The sequence below is a fragment of the Glycine max genome, chromosome 2 (genome assembly GCF_000004515.6).
Source record: "Glycine max cultivar Williams 82 chromosome 2, Glycine_max_v4.0, whole genome shotgun sequence".
NCBI classification, from domain to species: Eukaryota; Viridiplantae; Streptophyta; class Magnoliopsida; order Fabales; family Fabaceae; genus Glycine; species Glycine max.
This window is the reverse complement of record NC_016089.4, coordinates 12200037-12224173: the sequence shown is the minus strand read 5'-3', so window position 1 is coordinate 12224173 and position 24137 is coordinate 12200037. Positions and strand designations below refer to the sequence as shown.

The 24137-nt window shown below is 29.1% G+C and overlaps 1 protein-coding gene and 1 pseudogene across 1 annotated transcript; both read right to left on the bottom strand.

The window, feature by feature from the left end:
• Nucleotides 1-1303: 1303 nt before the first annotated feature.
• On the bottom strand, nt 1304-4121 carry LOC100775942 (protein SRG1). The gene is made up of 4 exons (XM_003518757.5): nt 3811-4121; nt 2497-2744; nt 2087-2411; nt 1304-1753 (listed from the first exon to the last, which is right to left on the bottom strand). Exons 1-4 carry the CDS (start codon nt 4039-4041, stop codon nt 1493-1495), a joined length of 1065 nt encoding a protein of 354 aa, XP_003518805.1. The 5' UTR covers nt 4042-4121; the 3' UTR covers nt 1304-1492.
• An 11934-nt stretch (nt 4122-16055) lies between these two features.
• On the bottom strand, nt 16056-20159 carry LOC100783275 (protein SRG1-like; annotated as a pseudogene).
• Between the last annotated feature and the right edge of the window lie 3978 nt (nt 20160-24137).

Here is a 24137-nt window from a genome sequence, read left to right as displayed (position 1 = left end):
AACTACTGATTTTAAAAATTGGGGAGTAAAAGCAAAATATGGAAAACTTTTAGAAACTGTAAACACTATTAACCAAAAAAAAAAGTTTATAATATTAAATAATATATGTTGAAGGTAGAAAGCGAAAATCATTGCTTGTTAGTGCAAGTTGTTAGGATCTTGAATTTTTGAGTGTTATAAATAATAATAATAAAAAAGTGGTGGAAGGGTTTTGTCCTTTTTCCTGGGTTCGATCCATACTCAGAGTCAGAGTCCAATGTGACTTTTGAATATCAAATTCAAGGTTATAACACCAAAAATATTTTCAAGGTGGAATCAGCCAGACACAAGGTCAAATTGTGTAGCATAGAATTTTCTCATGCTTTACATTTAGAAGTGCAAAACATGTAAAGTATAGCAGTGGAGATGATGGCGTATAAATACAATAACAAAATAAAATAAAAATACTTCAATCTTTATCTAAAAAAAATGTTGATTAAGTGCTGACAAGCCTATAAAAGTTTTAGGTAAGATGATCAATGAAACAGTGAAGAGTGATACAGAAAGAGCAAGGAAAGTTCAAGGAAATTCTCATAAAAAACAAAAGTAGATTCAGGCAAGAAAGTAGAGTAGACACAATTTAAAGAACTTGTATTCGAACAATTAATGTGCAATGATAGTGAAGGAGCAGATGGAAATAAAGAGTTGGGGGAAGTAGAAGCTTAAACCAAATTTATGCTGGTTTTGCTAAAACCAAAGCCTACAAGTTGAAGAGATAGCTCAACTGATTCCATATTACAATCCTCTATGCCAAAAACCAGAAGTGAAGTTGCTGAACTTTGACCACGAGATGATTAGCTTTAGTATCATTCATTTCATATGAACATACTCATATTCAATTCAAATTCAAAACCTGAAATCTTATAACATTTTCGTTAAGTTTAAGGACAAAGCACTCTTTTACACACACACACAAGCATACACAGATACATATATATATTCAGGAATTCACTGAAAAAAAGAGTTTCTCAAATTACTCCAAAGTATATAAAGTTTTTCTTCACATCATAATGATTATCAACGACCCATTTTCCTTCCTAATTATAATGAGAAGTGGCAAAATGTGAGATCTTTTTAAAAGAAGAAAGCATTTCAAACTGCATATTAAATGTAGTTATTCAACTTCACAATCAACCAACTTATCGAATAAGTGTTTACTTGAACTTCATTACTAAAAGAGTTTATATATAGTAATGAATACAGATACTAAAATGTTTGAGACACGCCTATAGCTCAATTCAGACAATTAGTTCAAGAACATGCATTTGATGTTCCATGACATATTTTTACTAACCCACATTAGCTTCCAAGGTATATATGTTCAGCTTGATACCATGAACAGTGATTTAACTTTTATTGCTACAATGGTTGCACATTGGCTACCATCTGTGACATTATTGTTCTGTGTACTTGTTCTATCATTCAATTTCAGGCTTAGTCCTATGAACATAAATTATTTACCAATCTCGTTTTGGATCCTAATGACATCCATGTATGATTTTCCTTTTAGCTCACGTTTAAGGAATCCATTGAGGTAATCTGCTACTCCAATCCTTTTGAACAATGCAGGTCTTTCAGGAGTAACGAGGCTTGGTGCTGGACCTATAACTCTGCTCATTTGAGGCCGGTGAAACATGGCAATGGAAATCCTCTCTTTTTCTGAATTGACTATTCCCCGATGTTCAATGCTTCGGTAAATCCCATTGGTCAGTATCTGTCAAAGCATTTACCATATGGTTAAAAATTCTTAAAGGCTAAATGTTAATTTAAATAGAGTGTGCTGTAAGTATAAAGGTTTTCTACAGTATCATCAAATAAATCACATATTGTCATGTATGATAAGTTTGTTAACTTTTATGATAATTACTTTAAAAATCATATCAGAAATGATTTATGATTAATTGACAGTATAAAAAAAAATGGTGTATGAAAATCAAACTTAATGTGTATTGTGTACACTATAATTTTTCTTATACTTGCATTGTTCCAAGATTATTTAAATGCCAAATGATAAAAAGATATGAAAATGATTTTGTGCTCTTGTTACCTCCAACATGTCTCCAACGTTGATGACAAAAGCATTAGAGAGTGGTTTAACAGGAATCCACTTTCCATCTTTTCTTATTTGAAGCCCTTCCACTTCATTGACTTGGAGAAGGATGGTAAGGGCACCCGAATCAGAATGCGGATTGATTCCAATGACTCGTTCTGGTTGGGGACATGGAGGGTAGTAATTCATCCTAATTCCTTGGCTAGGATCTTCAAATAACTCTGAGAGTTCATTTGTTTTGATCTTGAGAGCTTTTTTCATAAGGCCAATGATTGTGATGCACATTTTTCTCAGCTCTAAGCAATAGTTCTCTAGATTTTCTCTGCAATGAAACAGAATCTCCTTGAGGTAATAACAAATTAAGTCAATTATGTTGTAGTTAACACATAGAAATTGAAGTAGGCAACCTGAATGGTTGGGGAATCTTAGGAATAAGATGAGGATTCCTTGAATGTAATGGAAATGTGTGAGCATAGAACATGTCTGCCCATTCTAGCTTTTGTTCCTCTGATACAACAAATAACTGGCCAAACCCCTGCATATCCTCTGGTGTTTGCCAAAATTTCTGCTTCTCTTCCATTGGAAGGTTGAAGAATTCTTGAACACCTATCTTCATATTTTCCACCACTGGAGGGTCCACTCCATGGTTTATAAGCTGTAATTAATTTGTTAATTAAAATCGTATAATGCAAATAAAATTACATGTATGCAGCAATGCCTTGAGTGCTACACTCATCTTGAAAGTGAAACCAAATTGTTGGCAAAAGTGTGAGGATTAGATACTCCAAAGTGCATTGCATCAGAGTCTATAGATTTTGCCATAAATTTAATATACACAAATTCAATTTTCACACATCTTTTTTTATAAAAGTAATTGCACCAGTTCATTGGCTTTTTTGTTAGATTTCATGTTGTTAATTACGTAGAACACTGATGCAGCACATTTTCCTTTTTGCAAAATTTGTGGCCTGATTCAACTTCAATCTAAAATCATTTAAGATTATGCTATGGCAAAGTTTTAAATTGCACGATTCGAGGTCATAAATCATAATAACTGCTAATTTTGCTACAATTGAAACCAGTTTAAAACCTAGACAAATTACAAATTATCAGATTTGACTCCCTTAAGGTGAGCGGCAACTTACATTAAAGGATAAACCAACAAATCTTAATTGTGCATTGAGATACTTCCTCTTAAAAAATAAGTGTCGCATTTAGAAAAAAATTTATCAAAAAATAATGTCATATTTAGCTTTTTAATATAACACTAATTGTTTTTTTCCATCAACAAACCTAATAATATTATTTTAGTTTTTGAATATAATATTAATATTATTATTTTTTATTTAATAAGATTAATTTTATAAAATTACTATTCTTTTTTATCTATTTATTAATTTTTCTTAATTTAAGTAAAACAACTAGGACAACAACATTTATTTTTAGGCAGAGGAAATAATCAAATAGTTGATATTCCAACACAGCAAAGATTTGCTACTTTATCTTCTAAATTGAGTTTTTCATTAAAGTAGCCGAATCCGGAAAAATCAATCGTGCTACATTGAGATTGCCGCGTTAATTATTATTATTATTATTATTGACTACAACCTTTGAATTAAATTTGACTATGGTTTCTTTTACACACAACAAACTAAAGGAGGGGAATTTCCCTGAATCAAACAAAAAAAAAAAAATTAAAGGAGGAGAATATAATCCAAAACCTGAAAGAAACCCCATTCTTTGCACGCATGGTCCAGCTTCTCTAGTTCACTTGGATCTTCAGACAACAATTGATGCAAGTCTATGATGGGAACTTGTGGTAAAGAAATTGTGTTGGAAAGAATATGTGGATCTTGATTGGCATGAACATATCGTTCTGGAACTTCGATGATGGGTTGTTTTGCTAGCTCCAGAACAGAAGGCACCAAACAAGAAGTTCCATGCATAGCCATTAGCTAGTTGCAATTGAGTTCTATACGATTCTTGTTTTGCTTTGAAGAGGGACATTTAAAGAGATAAGAATCAGATATTCATTATTCAGTACCTGCTCTTGTGGCCCACTTATGTGTCAAGTTACAACAAATCTTTTCCTATTCTGTAACGTAGACTCGTGGGGCTACCATAAAGATTCTAGTTTAATAAGATAATTTGTCTGTTTCATTTATTATCACACTATTTTATTAATATAATGTGGTGGCACCTTAAATTTAATTTGATTCTAAAAATAATTTACACCGTGTATATAAATTAAACTTAAAAAAAATAATTGGACATTATAGAAATGATTATTAAGCGTAATGGTCATGCAATGTCATTATAAAAAAAATTACATACTAATCAATGAGATATCATTCTTGATATAACTTTTAATTTAATTTTTATAAAATTTAATAAACTTATTATATATAATAATTTGTTGCAATGAGATGACCGTAAAAAAAATATTTTTAGTGCCATTGCATTTTAATTAAATTCGTATATATTAAAACTGATAATGAAATAGAATACAATAAAATAAATATAAAGAATGTGATAGACTTTTTTTTTAAGAAATGAAAGAAAATTGTTATTCAATATACAGGGCAATTTATTGTCCATGATATGAAATTGGCATGAAAAATTAATGAATTTGAAAGAACTTATTTATAAATTATTTAGATTTATTTTATGACAAACACTTGTACCAGTCTTGGAAATAACTTATAAAAACTTATATGATAAGTACTTATTCAACAAGTACATAATTAAATTTTGGATAAAATTGGAAAGGTTGATAACTCTCTTTCGTTCGTTTAATTTGTTTGATGCCTACTAGGGTACATTATAAAGAAAATAACACACGACAACCAGTCAAGTTAGATGACAACTTTTTATTTTGTATATGATATGTTAAACTATGCATAGCAGAATTTATGGTAAGCACCAATTTTGTTCATGAAAATATGATTTGATGACATATCAATTCCAAAAGGATAAAAAAAAAAATAGTCTCGAAATGTAAAAATGATAATATATTAATCACGTCCTTAGTTTTGTGCATGGTATTCACAACTGAGAATTGAATTGTGATGGAAAAGAGTGTCACGTGGAGTGTTAAATGGATAAGATTAATTTGTTGTCAAAATATCAAAACTAAAAACCTCCTTCACGATGGCTATGGTGTTGTCGAAGTTTTCTCTGGCGCTCATACGATTTTCACGCTGCATCAATAAAACAAGTCAGGTCATGAAAACCTTCGCTTTCTGGCTTCGCCGGAAAACCTATTTTGTTTGTTAGAAATTGCTTTCGATACGGACGTTCTTTTTTAGCATATCTGAAAGAAGCTGGATCTTCTATTAGGTATTGGGTCTCTGTGTGACGCGATATCAACGTTCTTCAACCTATGCGCCCAAATCTGAAAAAGGAAAACTTGGATCTAACAAAACAACCTCAGACCTGTCTTTCCTTTTCTTGGTTATGATCATTCCTTTTATTATTTGGTGATTTTGCTTTGAAGATTGGATTGTGTCTTGTGGTTTTGCAACGGTGCGAACGACGATAGATGTGTTGGTGAAGTAGCAGTTGTGACAATGGCGGAATTACATTTGTGATGGAGAAAGAGGTAACAATGAAGATGGAGGATATGGGGATTTCACCGTGAGAGAGAAGGGGGATAGTAAGGGATAATTTGGGAAATATTGGAAGAGAAAGTAAAAATAAATATAAAAAAAAGGAAAAAAAATTGATTTCTTTTACCATTGGATTAAAATTTAGACAAATTTAACCGTCTCAAATTGTTTCTTACCATGGGAAACCTAAGTAATTTCCGAAGCAGTCAGTATTGAAAACGCAAACATACTAATGACAAAATTAGTCCTGCGGACTCAACTACACAGTTGACAGTTTATTGTCAAGACATTTGAGTTCTTAGTTGCCACCTAACCAACAAGTTAGTATCATAGACTAAATTAATAACAAAATTAATATGTTGTTATTCTTATATTTTTAGAGATTAATTTTTTTTTTCATTTTTTAAAACGGATACGTCATCGAGTTACACTTTTGAGGAACAAATTTGGATATTTATTCCAAAATTTATGCAAATACCCTTTTTAAATTTTTTACATTATGTTTATGCATTTCAGTTGCTAGTTGCATTGTGATCCTAAATTTTTTTCCCGCTCATTTTTGCTCTTCAGATGTAATGTTCAAAATTGAAAAGGTTCAAATATTTGGACGCATGATACTAGTTCCATTTTGTAACCAATTCAAATATTGACAACTTAATTCAAATAGTAATTAATAATTAAAGTGAGTATTCATCAAAAGAGTTAATAATGGTAACCATTTTGACACATCATAAAGTTCTTTTTTTGTCAAGACCAAAAAAGGACTTGGAAGGCTAATATACATGATAAAGTATTTGATTAGAATGAGACACCTAATGTATTTAAATTGAATACTCTCTCAGTTACGCACTCATATTTTGAATACCCTCTCAATCACATACTCATATTTTGCACATCACATCTTGACTTTGGACATATACAAATGACGAGTACCATTTAATCATAATTATCGCTAATAAATCCATTTAAAAATAATTACTTGATTATAATTATCTAAGCATGATTAAAAGGTGTATTATTTAACTAGTAATCAAGAAATGTAGACCTATAAACCTCAGACCCAATAAGGTTAGTATTAAAAGAGGTAAATCTCCCCAAGTAAAAACACAAATTCATTTTTAAATATTTACTATATATCATCAACTGTAAGCCAAATCCTAACTTAAGTGTAAGAATCCTTTTGTAGGTATTTTTCGCTCTTTTGAACTTACATGCACCAGAGGCTTTGACAAGGAATCACTAGAGACGATCTTTCAACACAATATATATATTTGATATAGTAGAAAATCTTTGGACATAAGGATAAGTGGCAGGTCTATTTGTGACATCAACAAATTCAATATATTGAAGCCCTTAAAGAAGGGGTGAAATTGAAAGAGAGTTTCCTAATGTTTTTTCAAAAAATGTAGAACTTCAATTCGATCTAAGGAAATCTATATCTATTGACAAGGGGGAGTTATCTAAGTTGCTTGAAGAAGATACATTGTCGTTTTGTTGTATCCTCTCGCAATTCATCAGTTCTCATCTGACCTTTTTCATCCCGAATCAAACCACTGTTTTGCTTCTCCAATTTCCTCTTAAGTCTTAATGCTACGCCACTTTCTTCCACCGTAAAACACAATTTTATGTGTAGAGCAGTTTCATGTGTTGCAGAGTTGATCATGAGTTATTCAATAGGATAGTGGGATAGAGAAAGTGGGAAAAGGAGAGGTGCGAAAGAGAGAAAATACATGAGAAGTGAGTAATTTTTTCTTGAGATAATATTTTTTTTATCGTTTAAAATGTTATGGTCCTATAATGAAAAAAATAAAATAAATATAATTTGTAATAATTAAAAATAATAAAATAATTTTGTAAGGGCTAAAATTGTATTTGTTTCGATCGACTTAAAGATGACTGAATTAACACTCTACTTGTTGTGTCTTTTACTTCAATGTGTCCTCCTTTGATGCTGGGTGAAGTAGTCTTCCGATGGATAATGTATTTGTAAAGGAAATTCCAAAGTCTAAGTAAAATTTTGGCTCACAACAATTAATATCAACAATAAATGAGGGTGAATAGTTGTTGTTACTTCGAGAATCTGATTTCTATTTATACACACTTTTTTGAACCTTGGATCTTGAGCTTTTTTTGAGTGATTACCATCTCTAGATCATTTGACGATCTAATCATGATTAAGGGACTTAATCTCTATCGCCTCTTACTTTGAACTCTATAATCTTGTAATGAAACGAATATGTATTTAATTACTTTAATACTTATCCAGTATTTAAATAAATTTAAATAAGATTTTATAATGTCCTTTTTATTTGATTTGTGTTATTCTTTAATCAGTTTGCAAATTAATTCCAAAACAATTATTTTTGTTCGGTGCAGTACCTCGCTTTTAAGTTAATCAAAGGACGCTTAATATTATTAATGTTTGTCTTGATCGGTGGTGTAAAATGTTGGGTTACAAGTGTAAGGTGAGGTCCCACATCGAGTAGAAGTGAAAAGGTTGAGCATCATATAAGTGAGGAGAAGACCCATAAACCTGAGTCTTAAGGTTTTGAGTTAGAGTGTGGTATCAGGTCTCCTTATGTGATGGCTCGTGATCCATAGGTGTATCCCTCGAATCTCTCCAATTGGTATTAGAGCCGATGCTTCAAGTTGGTGATCGACTCATACGAGTATGCAAGTACCCCTAGAGGGGGAGACTACCATGTGAAAGAGACTCACAAGTGTACCCTTCGAATCTTCCCAACACAAAAGGCATCAAGTGTTTATCATATATCTTACAAAAATTTTGTCAGTATCCATTTACGTCTGGTTATTGGTACTTCGAATTGAATTTAAAATAAATGGTATGAACCTCGCCTTGCACGTTGTCTAAATTTTTTAGTATCACAATTCTCATCTCCAACAATCTAATCAATAAAAAAACTTAGGCTAGGTTCCTATTTTTCAAATATCACAAGACATAAATTTGTTAAACCACTTTAGCTTTTTTTTTTTAAGGTATCATAAGAGAAGTAGTGAAAAGAAAGTTACCATAACAGAAATTATTAGGTATGGGAGCACCTAATAATGAGTCGATACAAAAGGGGTCAATACTCTTTGGCAATTAGCTGTTCATTAGGGATCTTTTCTTATTTTCTTTTATGTACAGGTTTTATTTTATTTTTTAATTGATTTTTTATGCATGATCGATAGTAAAACAATTTGTATATTATTAACCAGTTATAATTATTATTACTATGCTTTTTAAACTAATTATTATAAAAGTAAAAAAAATAAAATTGGACTAGATAATGTTTGATTAGATCAATTGATAATTGTTATGTATACGTAAATTATCTGATTTTTCTCTCTTTTATTGCTTCTTTTTGTGTTAAACACTAGAAATTTAACATCTTCTAAGTTTTTATCCGGTAGGTACTAAAACTAATGAATTTATAGTGTTTTGGTGGTATACTTTTTGTAGAGATATAACATAAAGCATGAAAGAGAGTTGAAGAACTAAAGAGTCGTGTTTAGCGTGACAACCTTGCTTAGCGTTAGGGGTGGGAATAGGCTAGGCCGGTCTACAGGGGCCTACGACCTGGCCTACATAAAGTCTGGTCTGACCTGACCTATTTAATTAAAAGGCTAGGCTCAGACTTTTTTAAAAACCTATTAAATTAAATAGACCAAGACTTAGAAAGCCTTATAAGTCGGCCTATATATATATATATATATATATATATATATATATATATATATATATATATATATATATTATTTTTTTGGTACAAATAATATTTTTTTTAAAACTAGCAAATCTCATTCCTATAATTAAGTAAAACTTTAATGACAAGGTGTTAGTCATGTGTTCCTTTATATTTCTCATTATTTTTATTAGTTTTCCTATTTCTGTTAACGGTTCCTTTTTCTATTCCTATTAGGTTTCCTTTTTCTTTTATTACGTTCATGTATTTTAGAGCAAATAAAAATCATATCCTATCATATTCTATTACATTCCTATACAAAAATCATATCCTATTACGTTCCTATACAAAAATCATATCATTTTCACTTCAAGTTTTTTGATAGAGGTAACTAACATTCTGTGTAGTCCACCGAGGTAATGCTCTAATTTTCTCTCATTTCCTTATAACGTTTCCTTTTCCTATTACGTTTCGCTCTGTTGAAGTAAAATAGAGAACACAACAAACAAAAACTACAGAGCAAACAAGAATCGTATCATTTTCACTTCAAGCTTTAATAAAGGTAAAACTTCAAAACCTTGCCATTTTTTCTTTCATCTTGTTATTTTTTTTTTTTGGTAAAAACAACTAGGAATATTAAAGATTTAATGTGAAGAAGACTTTTAAATAGGCTACCAGGCCAGGCCGAGCCAAAATAAAAGCATTTGATAGGCTATAGGCCAGGCTCAGACCTCAAAAATTAATCGTAGGCTAGGCTCAGGCTTTTTAAAGTCTGGTCTGGCCTGGCCTATTCTCACCCCTACTTAGCGCTAAAAGTTACATGGGAAGCCAATTGTCACGTGCAGGCGCGCTCAACGCATGGTGTGCGCTAAGCGCATGGTCACTTATCCAACTAGACCTTTTCGAGCCACGCTTAGCGCACATCCCTCACTCAGCGCATAGTCAATGTCGAAAAAAACACGATCATGCTGCGTTTTAAAAAAAAAGGGAGGGAGGGGGGGACAAAGGAATGATCCATTATACAGAGTATAACGAGCTGAGACATGTGACACCCTCTACCTTCACAAATATAAATACATAATAAAAGGAAATAAAATCGTGCAGAATTAATTTTTTTTTCTTCTTTAAAACACATTTAATTTAAATCAATTCAAAAAGGTAAAAGGTTCACACCCACTTAGTGAAATCATAGTAGAAATTGTTTGAATAAAAGATAAAGTTATCTCAGCTCAAAACAAGGTCGTCCATTGAATAAATATAAAACAAAACTAAAACATAAAACATAACACAATTATATCATTCACGAAATTATAACATATGAGGTAAAATCCTACGCCCTAATGTCACACTTATCTGAGCATATCCCTATCATAGACTAAGTCTCTCAATCTCCAGCATGAAACTCATTATATGCTGGCTCACCTGAAACAGAATGACAATCAGCCCAAACACAAATACACACCGGGAGTGAGTTGTCACATTCGTATATAATAAAACATTAGAGCATGTGAAACATATAATACTTAAAGCTAAATTCATATAAATAACATCACTTCACAAAATCACACACATTATCCACACTCATTCAAGTTCACACACTCCAGAAAATAACATCAAATTGCAATTGTTAACTCAATAAAAGTCCAACACAAGCGTTATGCAACAAATATGTTAGACTCAAGCCTACATGCAATGTGGTACCATTTTTCAATGAAAAATTTTGTCAGACACCTAGGAGTACATGACGAGACATGCCTCATAATGGACGAGTCAGGTCACACTCACTAAGTGAAATCATAGGGAGACCAATCAAGGTCACTCTATTTTGTGAGAAAGCTCCAACCATATGGGATCAGTACAAGCTTAAAGGAGCACTCAAACCGGATGTATTTACCCCAAGGCCTAGACTCTGAGGAGTCCGTTAGGGTCTCTCCCTCTTGATTCAGGTCCAACCTAGAAAATATTTTAACACACATACTCTACTTATAAACTATGCAATGCATACAATTACTTAATTATTTTCAAAATCTCAATTATTTTCCAAAATTATTTTAACTCATCGCGTCTCAAGTGATTAAACTCGTCGGGTTCCCACAGTGGAACCCATCACAACTCATCACACATTAACTCGTCATCCTTAAAGGATCTTACAATTGTGTGATCACATAATTCATAGCTCACAACTCAATACATACATCTCAATACTCGTGTAATTCACAATTCATTACATACCAAATGATTATCACTTACACACAATCTCAATCACAATTTGATAATGCCAATAAAATAATTTATCACATCTCATGCATCATATATATATCATTCAATAGCAATGTTTACATGACACAAAACACGTATAAATTGAATTGAAATATATTAATTTCAATTAAAAAAAACTTCTACAACAATTAATTTAGAAAGTAACAAAAATAATCACTATTAAGCAATAATTTCTATAACGTCATTGTATTTATTATTATTATTATTATTATTATTATATGTTCTTAGAATATATATATATATATATATATATATATATATATATATATGTATGTATGTATGTATGTATATATATATGTATATATGCAAAGCAAACATATATGGTCAGCTTCATAAGTAGTAAAGTACGTGTGGTTCATACATTCTGATTGCAAGCAAAAGGGAAATATATATATTGTATTTTAACAAAGTAATACTATATGCGTGGTTCATAAATTCTAATTACAAACAAAAGGGAATGCAATTATTTGAGTTAAATCTTTCATTCGAATGATAACAATTCACTGACACATTTAAAAACGGTGGTAAATCACAAGCGCAAAACAAAGAAAATCATACACGTTAATATACATAAAAATCAAAAATCAAGTGATAATAATTGACAATAAAAAAATCTAACCCCCTTCAATAAAAAAAAATATTATTTCAATATACACTAAACAGAATCATACAATTTCATGATAATAGATATTACACTCAATTTAGCGTATGAAATATTCAATTGGAAAGGGTTTATGAATTAAAATTTTATAAAAATAACCCATAATTGATCCTTTAGAGATCCCTATACATGTTCATTCTAATCCCCAAGCGTGAATAACTCATCTTTTACCTCGATGTAGTCACTCAAGCGTTCTCCGTTAGCAATTGTGGCGTTTCTGATGCTCTCTAGAGCTTTTCTTCCGATTGCTTTGTTAGGGTTCTTGTGCGTTAGAAGAAGAAAAAGGAACAAAAGGTGTTTTTGTAAAAGTTGTTATGGGTTAAAAGTTAATTTATATATTGAGAGAACTAATGACCTAATTAATTTTTTTTATTTATTTATTAAAATGGAAAACCCAAAAGGCACCGTCGTTTTTCTTTCCTTTGTCCTCTCCATTCTCCTCCACTACCTTGATCCCTTTTTGTATTTGTAAGTCTCTCATGACAATGAGACTAAACCACTCATTGCTGGAAGCTTAACAACCAAACACGATGTAATGATTCTAACTATCTATTTAAGGTTATTTCAGTATTTTTGTCTCTTTTTTGAGCTTATTATCATGTATGTGGCTTGATCACTCATGCTCATGTGATGTTATAGAGTTTAAGCATTTGAAAATGTTTATCTCTTAAGAACGAAAAAAAAAACATTTAAATAATTTATCTCTAGGAATAGAATGGTTTTATTTAACATATTTTATGCATCTTTGTTTATAATGTAATTTGTGTAGTCTATCTATTAAGGGATTAGGGAAGAAATTAGGTAGATTAGACTCTTTTATGTAAGCAATCATAGCTAAAGTATACAAGTAGATGTAAGTAATGATTGAAATAATATTGAATAGAAAAAAAATCATTAATGTTACATCAAGAGTAATTTTGGAAGGTCGAGTTTCCAACATGTCATTAATTTTGCATTGATTATCACTTTATTTAGTATTTGTTTTTTTTCGCCTTTACACATACTAATTTTATAGTTTAATTTTATGTCAAATTTATATTTAATATCAGATGCTACAAATATTTGATTCAATTTATTAATCATTTAAAATTAAATATATATACATAAACTTTGAATATAATTAAAATTCTGAGTATTCCATATTCAATCTTACTATTTTAAAATAGTATTTAAATCAATTGATACACTTGCTAAACAAAAAATAAGATGGATAACACAAGGGGTGAATACTCACTGACAACAATATCACGGATTCAACAGATAAACTGAACAAGGGCTGTTTTGAATGTTCCAATATTTCACGGGTGCGCACTCATCATTTGTACTATGTGATTGTCTTATTTGGGACTCGTATGATGCTGGTCAGATTTTGTACTCATCCTGCATTCTCTGTATATATGTATGGAACGTAATAATCATTCTATGTTGATTTTTTAGTTAATTTTTTTGTCAAATTTTGATACTTCTTATCTATTTTTTCAATCATAATATTGATATATAATATTTATTAATTTTATTAATAAATAATCTCTATTACAAAATTTGACGAATCATGTTTAATAAAAAATTTACTTTTAATTTAATTACATATTTTCCATTCATAAAATTCACTTAAAAAGAATAACTCTGGTTTCAATTTGAACCAAACACTAGTTGCTACTTCTAGTCTATAATTTGATTTCATATTATGAACAGATTAAAAGTATTGTTTTCTTTAAAAAAAAATGTTAAACATACAATTAACTTGGTTCTTACCCGTGTCACAAATTCTTATACTTAAAGATTTATTAAACCAATCCTTTAATTTACATGTGTAAATATTACCGATTTGATCCTTGCCATAGTTAACCCAATTACACATTCTTAATTTTGTCATAGTTATGCAGCAAAGAGGTCATGCTCTGGGAAACTCGATAGGGAGGTGCCGATATGGTGTTGTACGTGGGAGGCAGTGATCATCGTAATTTTTTTAATTCTTTAATCAATATGCTATGGATACTAATTAAAAATTTTACATATCTAAATGAGGTGTGGGCAAGTAATATAAATGGAGGGGTAACAAAGTGATGGGAAGAGTTCCTATAAAGGTGGTGGTTCGGTGGTTTTTTTTTTTATTGAAATGAAAAGTTAGAATTAGATAAATATTTTTTTTTCTTTTGGGAACTATGCTCAGTATGCTGTAACTTCTTTACAACTGCAGGTTATGAGGGGAAGTGATTCTGGTTACTTGATATTTATTATTTTTGTTGTGTGATAAATATTCATTAACCTTGAGCATCATTTTTTGTTACATGTAAGCTAATGGTACTACTGGTACCTTTAATATATAATACAAAATTGTTTGCCTGTAAAAAAAAACATTATTAATTTTTAGACTGATCTCTACAATAAGAATCAAATTAAGAATGTGTTATAAGTATAAGAACCAGAATGCTCTACATGTAAATGAAACAAGGATCTGATTAGGATGGAAGACCTTGGTATATCTTCCACCGTGGGAAACCAATCCTTATGCATGTAAATGAAACAGGAATTAATTCATCTCCAATCCCGCTTGTATCCTTCACTGTTTCCGTCATTATTGAGAATGTTCTTAGTACTAAGATTACACTATCCAACGACAGATTACAAAGATGATTAAATTGTTCTACACGTGTTTATAATTTATTACATTTTTAAGAAAAGAAATAGGACTCCATATATTTTATTTGCGATTAGGTTTTCAATAATTATACAATTTTATAGGTAATATTAACTCCCTTAAGTTAGCTAGTGTTAATATAGCAAAACAAAAATAGCTTTACAACGACTGTATTTAAATACTCACACCATCATTCAAGCCTTTCCTGGTGCAAACACGTTTCTCTTATTTATTTACTTTTTCTTTTACATTTTTTATTTATTTATTTACTTGTTTATTTATTGTTACACTTTTTCTTATTTGGCTTGTTCCTTCTTGTCCTGTACCAACAACTCCACTCCTTATTACCCTTTAATACTCGCACTAATCATTCAACCCTTCCATTCCCTTGTTAGAAAGTGCTACCTAAAATCACCTTTTCTCACCAAAATAATCAAAAGCCTCAAAAAACCTTTGCATGAGATTTAAAGAATTGACTTTAAATTAGGAAGTCCAATTTAAAGAATTGTGCTTGTGTTTGATAGTGTAATTAGATGCATAGGGATTGGATTCCATATAAGCTGGCATTACCTGCATGAGATCCTAATCATTCAGTAAATTTCATCAACATAATTTATTCTAAAATTAAAATAAAAAACAAAAAACACCCTAAGATCCTTTTACTTGATATGGTCAAGTTTTTTTTTTTTCCACACATGAGAGGATCCGTTCTCACATGCATGATCATTGGCATTATCACGTATATTTTAACATCGATTTCAAACTCGATGTTGATTTTTAATGGCGATAGATACAATATTGTTATATTTTATTTAATTTTAAATTAACCTAAATATTATGATATATTTCATTTGGACTTGTTATTGTTCATATAAGTTTAAGTATGATTCAATCAACTAACATGTCATTCATCGAGTGAAACTAGATTCAATGTCCTCAAAAAAGGTTTTGGATTCAAGCTTAATAAAGATAATTAATCAAAATTTTCAACAGATATTAATCATTATTCACATTAATATCAATGCCATGATGATTAAAAAACTAAATATAAATTTAAATTCATATTTAATTAATTTAATGATCAATCCAATTTTAAAAAACATCAATTGATCAAGTATAGTTAAAAACAATGTCACAACCGCACACAATCATCGTATAATGAAAGAATACACATTTCAACTCTTAGCAACATATAAGGATGATTGTGTGCATTATTGTCCATATGAGAGGCACATTTCAACACACAACTCTTAGCACATATGTACCATAGATATCACCAGCTTAAAGCCTTATGAGAGGCATAGATTTCAACAACACACAACCGCACATATGTACCATAGATTTCACCATAGATTGTGAGTTGAAAGCCCATATGTACCATAGATATCACCAGCTTAAAGCCTTGGAAAGAAATTTATTATACCTGGCGGCATTATTGTGCTATTATTCACTAGCTGCCTTCAGTATACAAGTTATATTTTTCCATCTCAAGGCAAAGTCGTACTTGAACTTTTATCACTTACTAATTTCATTTGGGATCCTGATGAAATCAAGGCATGATTTTCCATTTAGCTCGCGCGAAGAGTATGCTCTGTAATAATCTCCAACAGTAATTCTCTTGAACACTGCAGGTCTTTCAGAAGTAACAAAACTTGGTGTTGGGCCTATAACTCTGTTCACATGAGGCCTGTGAAATGTGGCAATGGAAATTCTCTCTTTCTCCGAGTTAATAGTTACTCGATGTTCGATGCTCCGATAAATTCCATTTGTCAATATCTACATAGACCATGCATAGAATATTATCCCACACAGAGAAAATACTATGCTACCAAGTTAAAACTTGGAATTTGTTAAAACAATTTCAAAGTTGTAGCTTTCAAATATGTTCCTTTTAAATAACAAATGGATATATATTAGCAACTTCCATTTGTAGATATAATAAATTAAATGATAAGGTCATGGAATTTCTCATACCTTGATTCTTATATATAACAACATTTTAATTAATTCATATTCTTTAAGTAAATTGGTTAATGTAATTAATCACATTAAATTTTGTCAATTATTTATATTGCTCTTTCAAAATTACCTTCATTTTTCTTTCCATTAATTTGTTTCTCACCCAATAGCGGATCCAAAAAATGTTCTTAGTGAGAACAAAAAATATTATAATATTTTCTCACACAATCGATAATATAAGCTTTATTAAGAGAGTATTAAAGAAATTAAAAATAATAAAATTAATATCAATTTATTTTCTCTTTTATCTTTTATAACTTTCTACATTCAATTTGCTCACACACTACATGCAATTAATTTGTTGTAAATTAAGCCACAATTGTCTGTTCCAACTTACATATATATATATATATATATATATATATATATATATATATATATATATATATATATATATATATATATATATATATATATATATATATATATATATATATATATATATATATATATATATATATATATATATATATATATATATATATATATATAACTAATTAGATGTAAAAAAAAAACTGTAATAACGTATATGGGATAATTGGTTGCTTATCTAATTTGATATATGATCCTTTATAGAGATGAAGATTATGTCTTTTTATTTTGAATTTAAATAGTTAGGCTCATTCTCCCAATGCTCCAACTTAGATAAGCAACCAATTATCCCATATATGTTGTTAGTTTGTGAATGATATTCCACCAATTACCTCTAAAATGTCTCCAACGTTGATGACAAAAACATTAGGTAGTGGTTTGACAGGAATCCATTTCCCATCTTTTTTTATTTGTAGGCCTTCTGTTTCATTGACTTGGAATAGAATGGTGAGGGCATTAGCATCTGAATGAGAATTTATTCAAATGACATTTTCTGGTTGGGGGCATGGAGGGTAGTAGTTCCACCTCATTGATTGAAATAAATCTTCAACTATGTAGTCTAGCAGTTCATTTGGTTCAATCTTAAGAGCTATTGTCATTCGCTCAATGATTGTGAGGCAAAGCTTTTTCAGTTCCAAAGAATAGTTCTCTAAATTATCTCTGCAATGAAACAATGTTTGTTTGAATTATATATCAACATATTACTCAATATTGTAGTAGTTAAAAGGATATATACACATAGAGTGAAAATAACCTCAATGGTTGGGGAAAGTTAGGAAATAAGCGAGGATTCCTTGCGTTTATTGGAAGAGTGTGAACCAAGAACATATCTGCCCATTCTAGCTTTTGATCCTCAGATGCAACAAACAACTGGCCAAAACCCTCAATTTCATCTGGGGTTTGCCAAAATTGCTTCTTCTTTTCCATTGGAAGATTTAAGAACTCTTGAACGTCTCTCTTCACATTTTCCACCAGTGAAGGGATGACTCCATGATTAATCACCTTTATATAATTTCTATATTAGAAATCATATAAAACAATAAAATTAAAGAATAAATTGCTGTTTTGGTGCTAGATGGGATTTTGTTATTGATTGTGTAAAAAGTACGATAAGTTTGTCGTGCCATGAAGTTTGTGGGACCAATTTTTTATTTAGTTGTAATTTTCAAGAATTAATTTGATAATAATAAATTATATTTTTTAGTGATCAATTTGATATTAAGTTGTAAAGTTTAAGAATCAATTTATTATTAAGTTTTATGCAGATCGTAATTATCGTATTTCTTACACATTTAGAAATTAAATTATCATTAGTTTATATATTCAGAGACCAAAATAGTCATCTACCAAAATTAGATCTACATCCTTCTTTTCCTGTTGTATAGGCAGAAATGCCAAATTCTTGGAGAAATTTGTATTGTACGTGAAAGTATAGATGTTCTAAAGAGTCAAGACTCAAGAGTGTGCACAAATTCTTAATTTAAATCACATGGTGTGTTGTTAATAAATCGAAGCTGAAATGAACGATCTAGAAGCATTTAACTAATTTATCAAATATTAATTACTAGCCAAAATCATGTGAATGTGATGGCAGCATTAAAAACCTTGCTTTAGTTGCTACTTACAGTGATGTTCATGAGACCATTAAGAGATTGACACTTGTATAACATAATGCTAGCTAGCTAGCTTACATATCAACTATAATTTCCTTAAAATTTACATTGACCTTCATTTTAATGAACTGAATTCTTGGATTTGATATTTTTTTTTTTTTGATCAGCCTTGGATTTGATATTTTAAGTAATAAAGGATGAGTAATAATTCAAACCTGGAAGAAACCCCATTCCTTGCATGCATTGTTTAGCTTCTCTAGCTCGGTTACATCTTCAGATAGTAATTTGCTAAGGTCAATGAGTGGAAGTGTTAAGGTTGAGTCTACTATAACATGAGAGTCTTGATTTGGACGAAGATATTTCTCTGGAACATTGATGATGGCTTGCTTTGCAAGTTCCTGAACAGAAGGCACAAGTACAGAAGTTCCAAACTCGAACATTTTCTTTTACTATGTAGTTTGGTCTCACTTCGGGATATTCTGGACAATACAGAGAGAGGATTCTGTGAATTTTCAATACAATGAACTGTAAGTTTGAATTTACAAAACAAAATAGTTGAATTTTCTAATATACTAATGGAATTTAGTTTGAATGCATTATTATTGTTTCACATTTGGAATTTTAATTTTTTACTGATACATTATTTAAGTTAAACATGTCATTATTATCAACAAAGTCAAATACTCTCTGTCAAAGAATGATTGAATAACTGATTTTTGTTGTTTACGTTGGAAATTATTATAAAATGCATTTGAGAAGAAAAATAATAGTATACCAGGATTATTTTTTTATTGACTCACATGAAATTCATACGAACTACATACAATTCTCAAATCAAAATTCAAACAAAAAATAAGCTCTGAGTGTTGCAACAGACTTACCTCACGCGCCGGGCGAACAGTTTCAGAGGATCGGCGCAGTTGGATTCGTCTGCGACGGCGCTGTGAAGTCTCCGACGCTGTGAAGTAGGGTAGAATTAGGGTTTTTTAGACTTTAAGTTGCAACCCAACCCGGCCCAGTTAACCTATTTGCATTAGTATCAGCCCATTTTAAAACATTAGAATAAAATCAAATAATTAACATTTTTTTTGGTTACAGGTGTTAAACTTTTTTTATATCAAATAAATATTTTTAATTATACACTTTCTTATGAGATATAAATTGTTATTCCTTGTGTTAATCATTGTTTTTTAATATATATTATCCTATCCTATCATAAAACTTTGTAATAATTATTTTAGAAATTTAATTAGAATGTATTGTGATATAATTTTTTTTATATTATTTAATCACATATTACAATATTTTTATATTTATCATAAATGATATCATATATTTTTCATTTCTGAATAGTAATAATAATATTACATTTTTTTATATTTTTAATCCCTTTCTAAAAAAAATTACGACCTATCCTTATATATTATATTACGGTTACATAAAAAAAATATACAATAAAAATAACACAATTTTGAGACTGAAAACTTGGAGTGATTTCAAGTAAGTCTATAAATTATTATTTTAAATGCAAGTTATATTTTAAAAAAAAATAAAATAAATTTTGATATACCTCCCATTAAATTATCAAACCCTGTATATTTTCTGAAAATTTAAATACACAAAAATATTTATTATATATATATATATATATATATATATATATATATATATATTATAATGTCCGACAACATTCTTTTATACAATAAATTTTTTTCTATTTTAAATTAATCTTAATTATCAAAATTAAGAAATATATATGTGCGGACAATAATTAATTTAATTATTTCAAATCAGAATATATAATTATTCAAATTACCTCAATTATTATATTTAAATAATTCTATATATGAATTAAAAATATAAAAAGTTTCTTTAAAATTTTCTTGCTCAATTGCATAAAATGAAGATCGTTGAGATACACTTGCTGAGTGATTCTTATTTGTAATATTAAATTTCTAGATTTTTGTTAGAAAGCTATATGAATGGAAACAACCGATGCATAGAATATCATGTAAGGATGAATGATACTCAACAGTTGATCAGCATAACCAAATAATTATCAAAATCTATATATACATATATAATCCAAAACATCGTGCATATATATAACACCACCGAGCTGTTTTCACCAACGCAAATCTAATAATACTATTTTCATAATCACAGATTTGATTTTTAATTACAGACAAAGTTCTGAATTCAACAAGTAGCTAGCTAGATTTCACTTAATAGTTTTTCCACCATTTAATTAAGTCAAGTGTATTCATAACAAAGTAGAAAAACAGATACAAGGGTGATAGTATACTTACATTCTCTTCTGCAGCTTAATATCATATGGCTTCAATGATTAGTGCTTTAAGTATATAAAAGGAAAATGAAGATGAGGGTCAATGTCAGATGCTTGCGTTTGCTACACAGAAGTGACAAACCCATTGCCTTTTTCAAAATACTAAATTGTTTTCCGTTTTTAATAAATATTCAAATTTTATATTTATTCTCTAATAAATTTTTTATTCATTTTTATTAATTAGTAAAAAAAATTATTTTTAGACCTTACACTTTTTTAGGCCCTACAAAATAGTAAATTTTATATTTATTCTCTAATAAAAAATTATTTGTTATTTGTTTCTTTGAAATTAAAGATTCTAATAACAAATGAATTTTTTATTATGAAATATTAAGAATCAAAAATAAAATTATTATTTTATTAAGAATTAAATATAAAAAAATTTTATCAAAAAATAAACATAAAATTTAAACATATATTAAGGATGGAAAATATATTTTAATCTTTTGAAAAAAACAAAATTTGTGAGTTGGTTTTCATATCTTTTTTGTTTCAGTTTAATACTTTATGGACTTGCATATATATTTTATCACAAAATTATTATCATTTAGTGAATTTTATCACCTAAGCATTTTTTTCTGCCTATTTAACAACCATGTTTTTAAATTTATGGGCATTTTATTATCATGTTTTTCAATTTTCACATTGTATCTTCATGTTTTTTTTTTTTTTATGTATTTTATCATCATGTTAGTACGTAACAAAGTGAGATCGTTTAGCAAAATAATGTCATTTTGCTTTTTTTAAAACATTTTTATCGACAAATCAAAATCAGTAAAATGTGATTTAAAAAATAGTAAAGGGAAATGCTTTTGAATTTTTGGGCATTTTACCATATTTTTAAATTTTTTGCATATTTTATCTTCATATTTTTTAATTTTTACATATTTTACCATCATATTAATATTAAAATAATATCCTTTTGCAAAAATTTGTAGCAAAAAAACATCTTTTTATTTTTAAAACTTTATTTATGAACACATCTGACCGACAGTAAAATAGGAGAAAATTGAAAAATATGATGATAATAATATAAAAATATAATTAAATAATAAACTTGAAAGTATACACTTAAGTAAAAAAATATTTTTATTTGAAGTACTTCATTATTTATTAATTTTTATATATTGTTTGAATTAAAATACAATTAATAACTTAATATATGATGTATTATAAAATATACAAGTAAATTAAATTTTTAAAGAAAAAAAAATGTGTGAGGGGTATTTGGTGGATTTTCTTGAACTTGATCAAATACAATAAAGGGGAAATTTGGGTTTTAAAATTTTAAACTCTAAGTTGTGAACTCGCGCTAGCTTGTCCCTCCTTTGAAGAGAGAGATGAGAAGAGGTAAACGCATTCCCGCCCCTCCATTGCAATTTGCATGTCTATTGTCAATGTGAATTATTTTTTTTACTGATAATATATAAACATTAAACTTTTATTTTTTTATGTACGTTTATGATAATAAAATTTAAATCTATGACTGATAAAAATTTATTCAATCTTCTTGTCTTTTTTTTTTTAAGCAAAGTGGATGGTCTCATCCCAATTATGTTGGTACCAAAACCCCCACTAGTCCTATGCTACATAGCCCAAATCCATTAAATATAAGATATTCAAACCTCTTATCAATAAGCAAACCCTAGTAAAAATATTTTTCATTACTGCAAATGTTTTAGCATTAAGCCAACCTAGTAAATGAAGATATATTATCTTATAAGTAGGTAATGTAATTTTTTTGTCAAAATTATGCATTAGTGTTAAAATAGCTTAATTAATTTGTCAGATGATATATGGTGGTAGATGGCAACAAGCTAGAGAACCCAGGTTTGAGTCACAAGACTGGAACTTAAATATTTTCTTATAACCCTTGAGTGAAGAATTAAGTAACCTATGATCTTGGCAGTTGCTTTAATTGTTTAAAATGCTGTCGTGCGATGATTCTACCTATATCGTCCCATTGCATAAGCCAAGAAATATACTTCTTGATCTACCTTCTTTACTTATTCAATTAATCAAAAAGTCACCTTTCGAAACTGTCGAAATTGACTTTTTACACGATAACCAGGACTAGTGCAGCAAAAAGTTGAAACACGGGATTTCTTGAGATTTGAAAAAGTAAATATAATAATTCAAAGTATACCTCCTCGATTCCAAAATATAATTTTTTTAAACTAATTTACTCCCTATTTAAGAAAATTGGTTGCTAAAATTATTTTTACTTAATTACTTTCATACCTAATTAATTATGTTTTTTAATCTTCTTATTCAATCCTTATAAGAGAGATAATATGTTACATAGATAGTCATCTTTATTCATAAATGTGTAATTCACTGATAAATGTATCATTGAAAAATAAAAATATAAAATTTAGTCTTTAAAAGTGTAGAAAGTATGACAAATATATCCGATCGTTAATTTTCATCCGTCACCATTAATAAAATAGCTTACGTGACACAGAAGGACGACTTTGTCACTGAAATAATGTCAACGTGGACATGCGGACTAGATTGAATGAAAATGTCACTAAGATATAATTTTTGGACATAAATGTTATTAATTTTTTGTTGAACAAAAAATGTCAATATTTTTTATTGAAGAAAAATATCAGTAATAAGTTTTTGACCTAAATGTCAAGACGTTTCATTGGACCAAAATATCAATAAATTATCCTTATTGGACGAAAATGTTAGTAATTTTTTATTGAACCTATATGTTAGTATATTTCTATTGGACTAATTTATTAGACCTAAAATTTCATTTTATTTAAGAGTAAAATATAATTTTAGGATAAATTTTTTCCATTTACAAACATAA

Excerpts from the sequence above, each read along its gene's own strand:
- LOC100775942 (XM_003518757.5), bottom strand. The coding sequence starts at position 4,041 with ATGGCTATGCATGGAACTTCTTGTTTGGTGCCTTCTGTTCTGGAGCTA. Across the intron at positions 2,745-3,810 it reads AAGAATGGGGTTTCTTTCAG|CTTATAAACCATGGAGTGGA; the intron begins GTTTTGGATTAT and ends AATTAATTACAG. Across the intron at positions 2,412-2,496 it reads AAGATTCCCCAACCATTCAG|AGAAAATCTAGAGAACTATT; the intron begins GTTGCCTACTTC and ends GTTTCATTGCAG.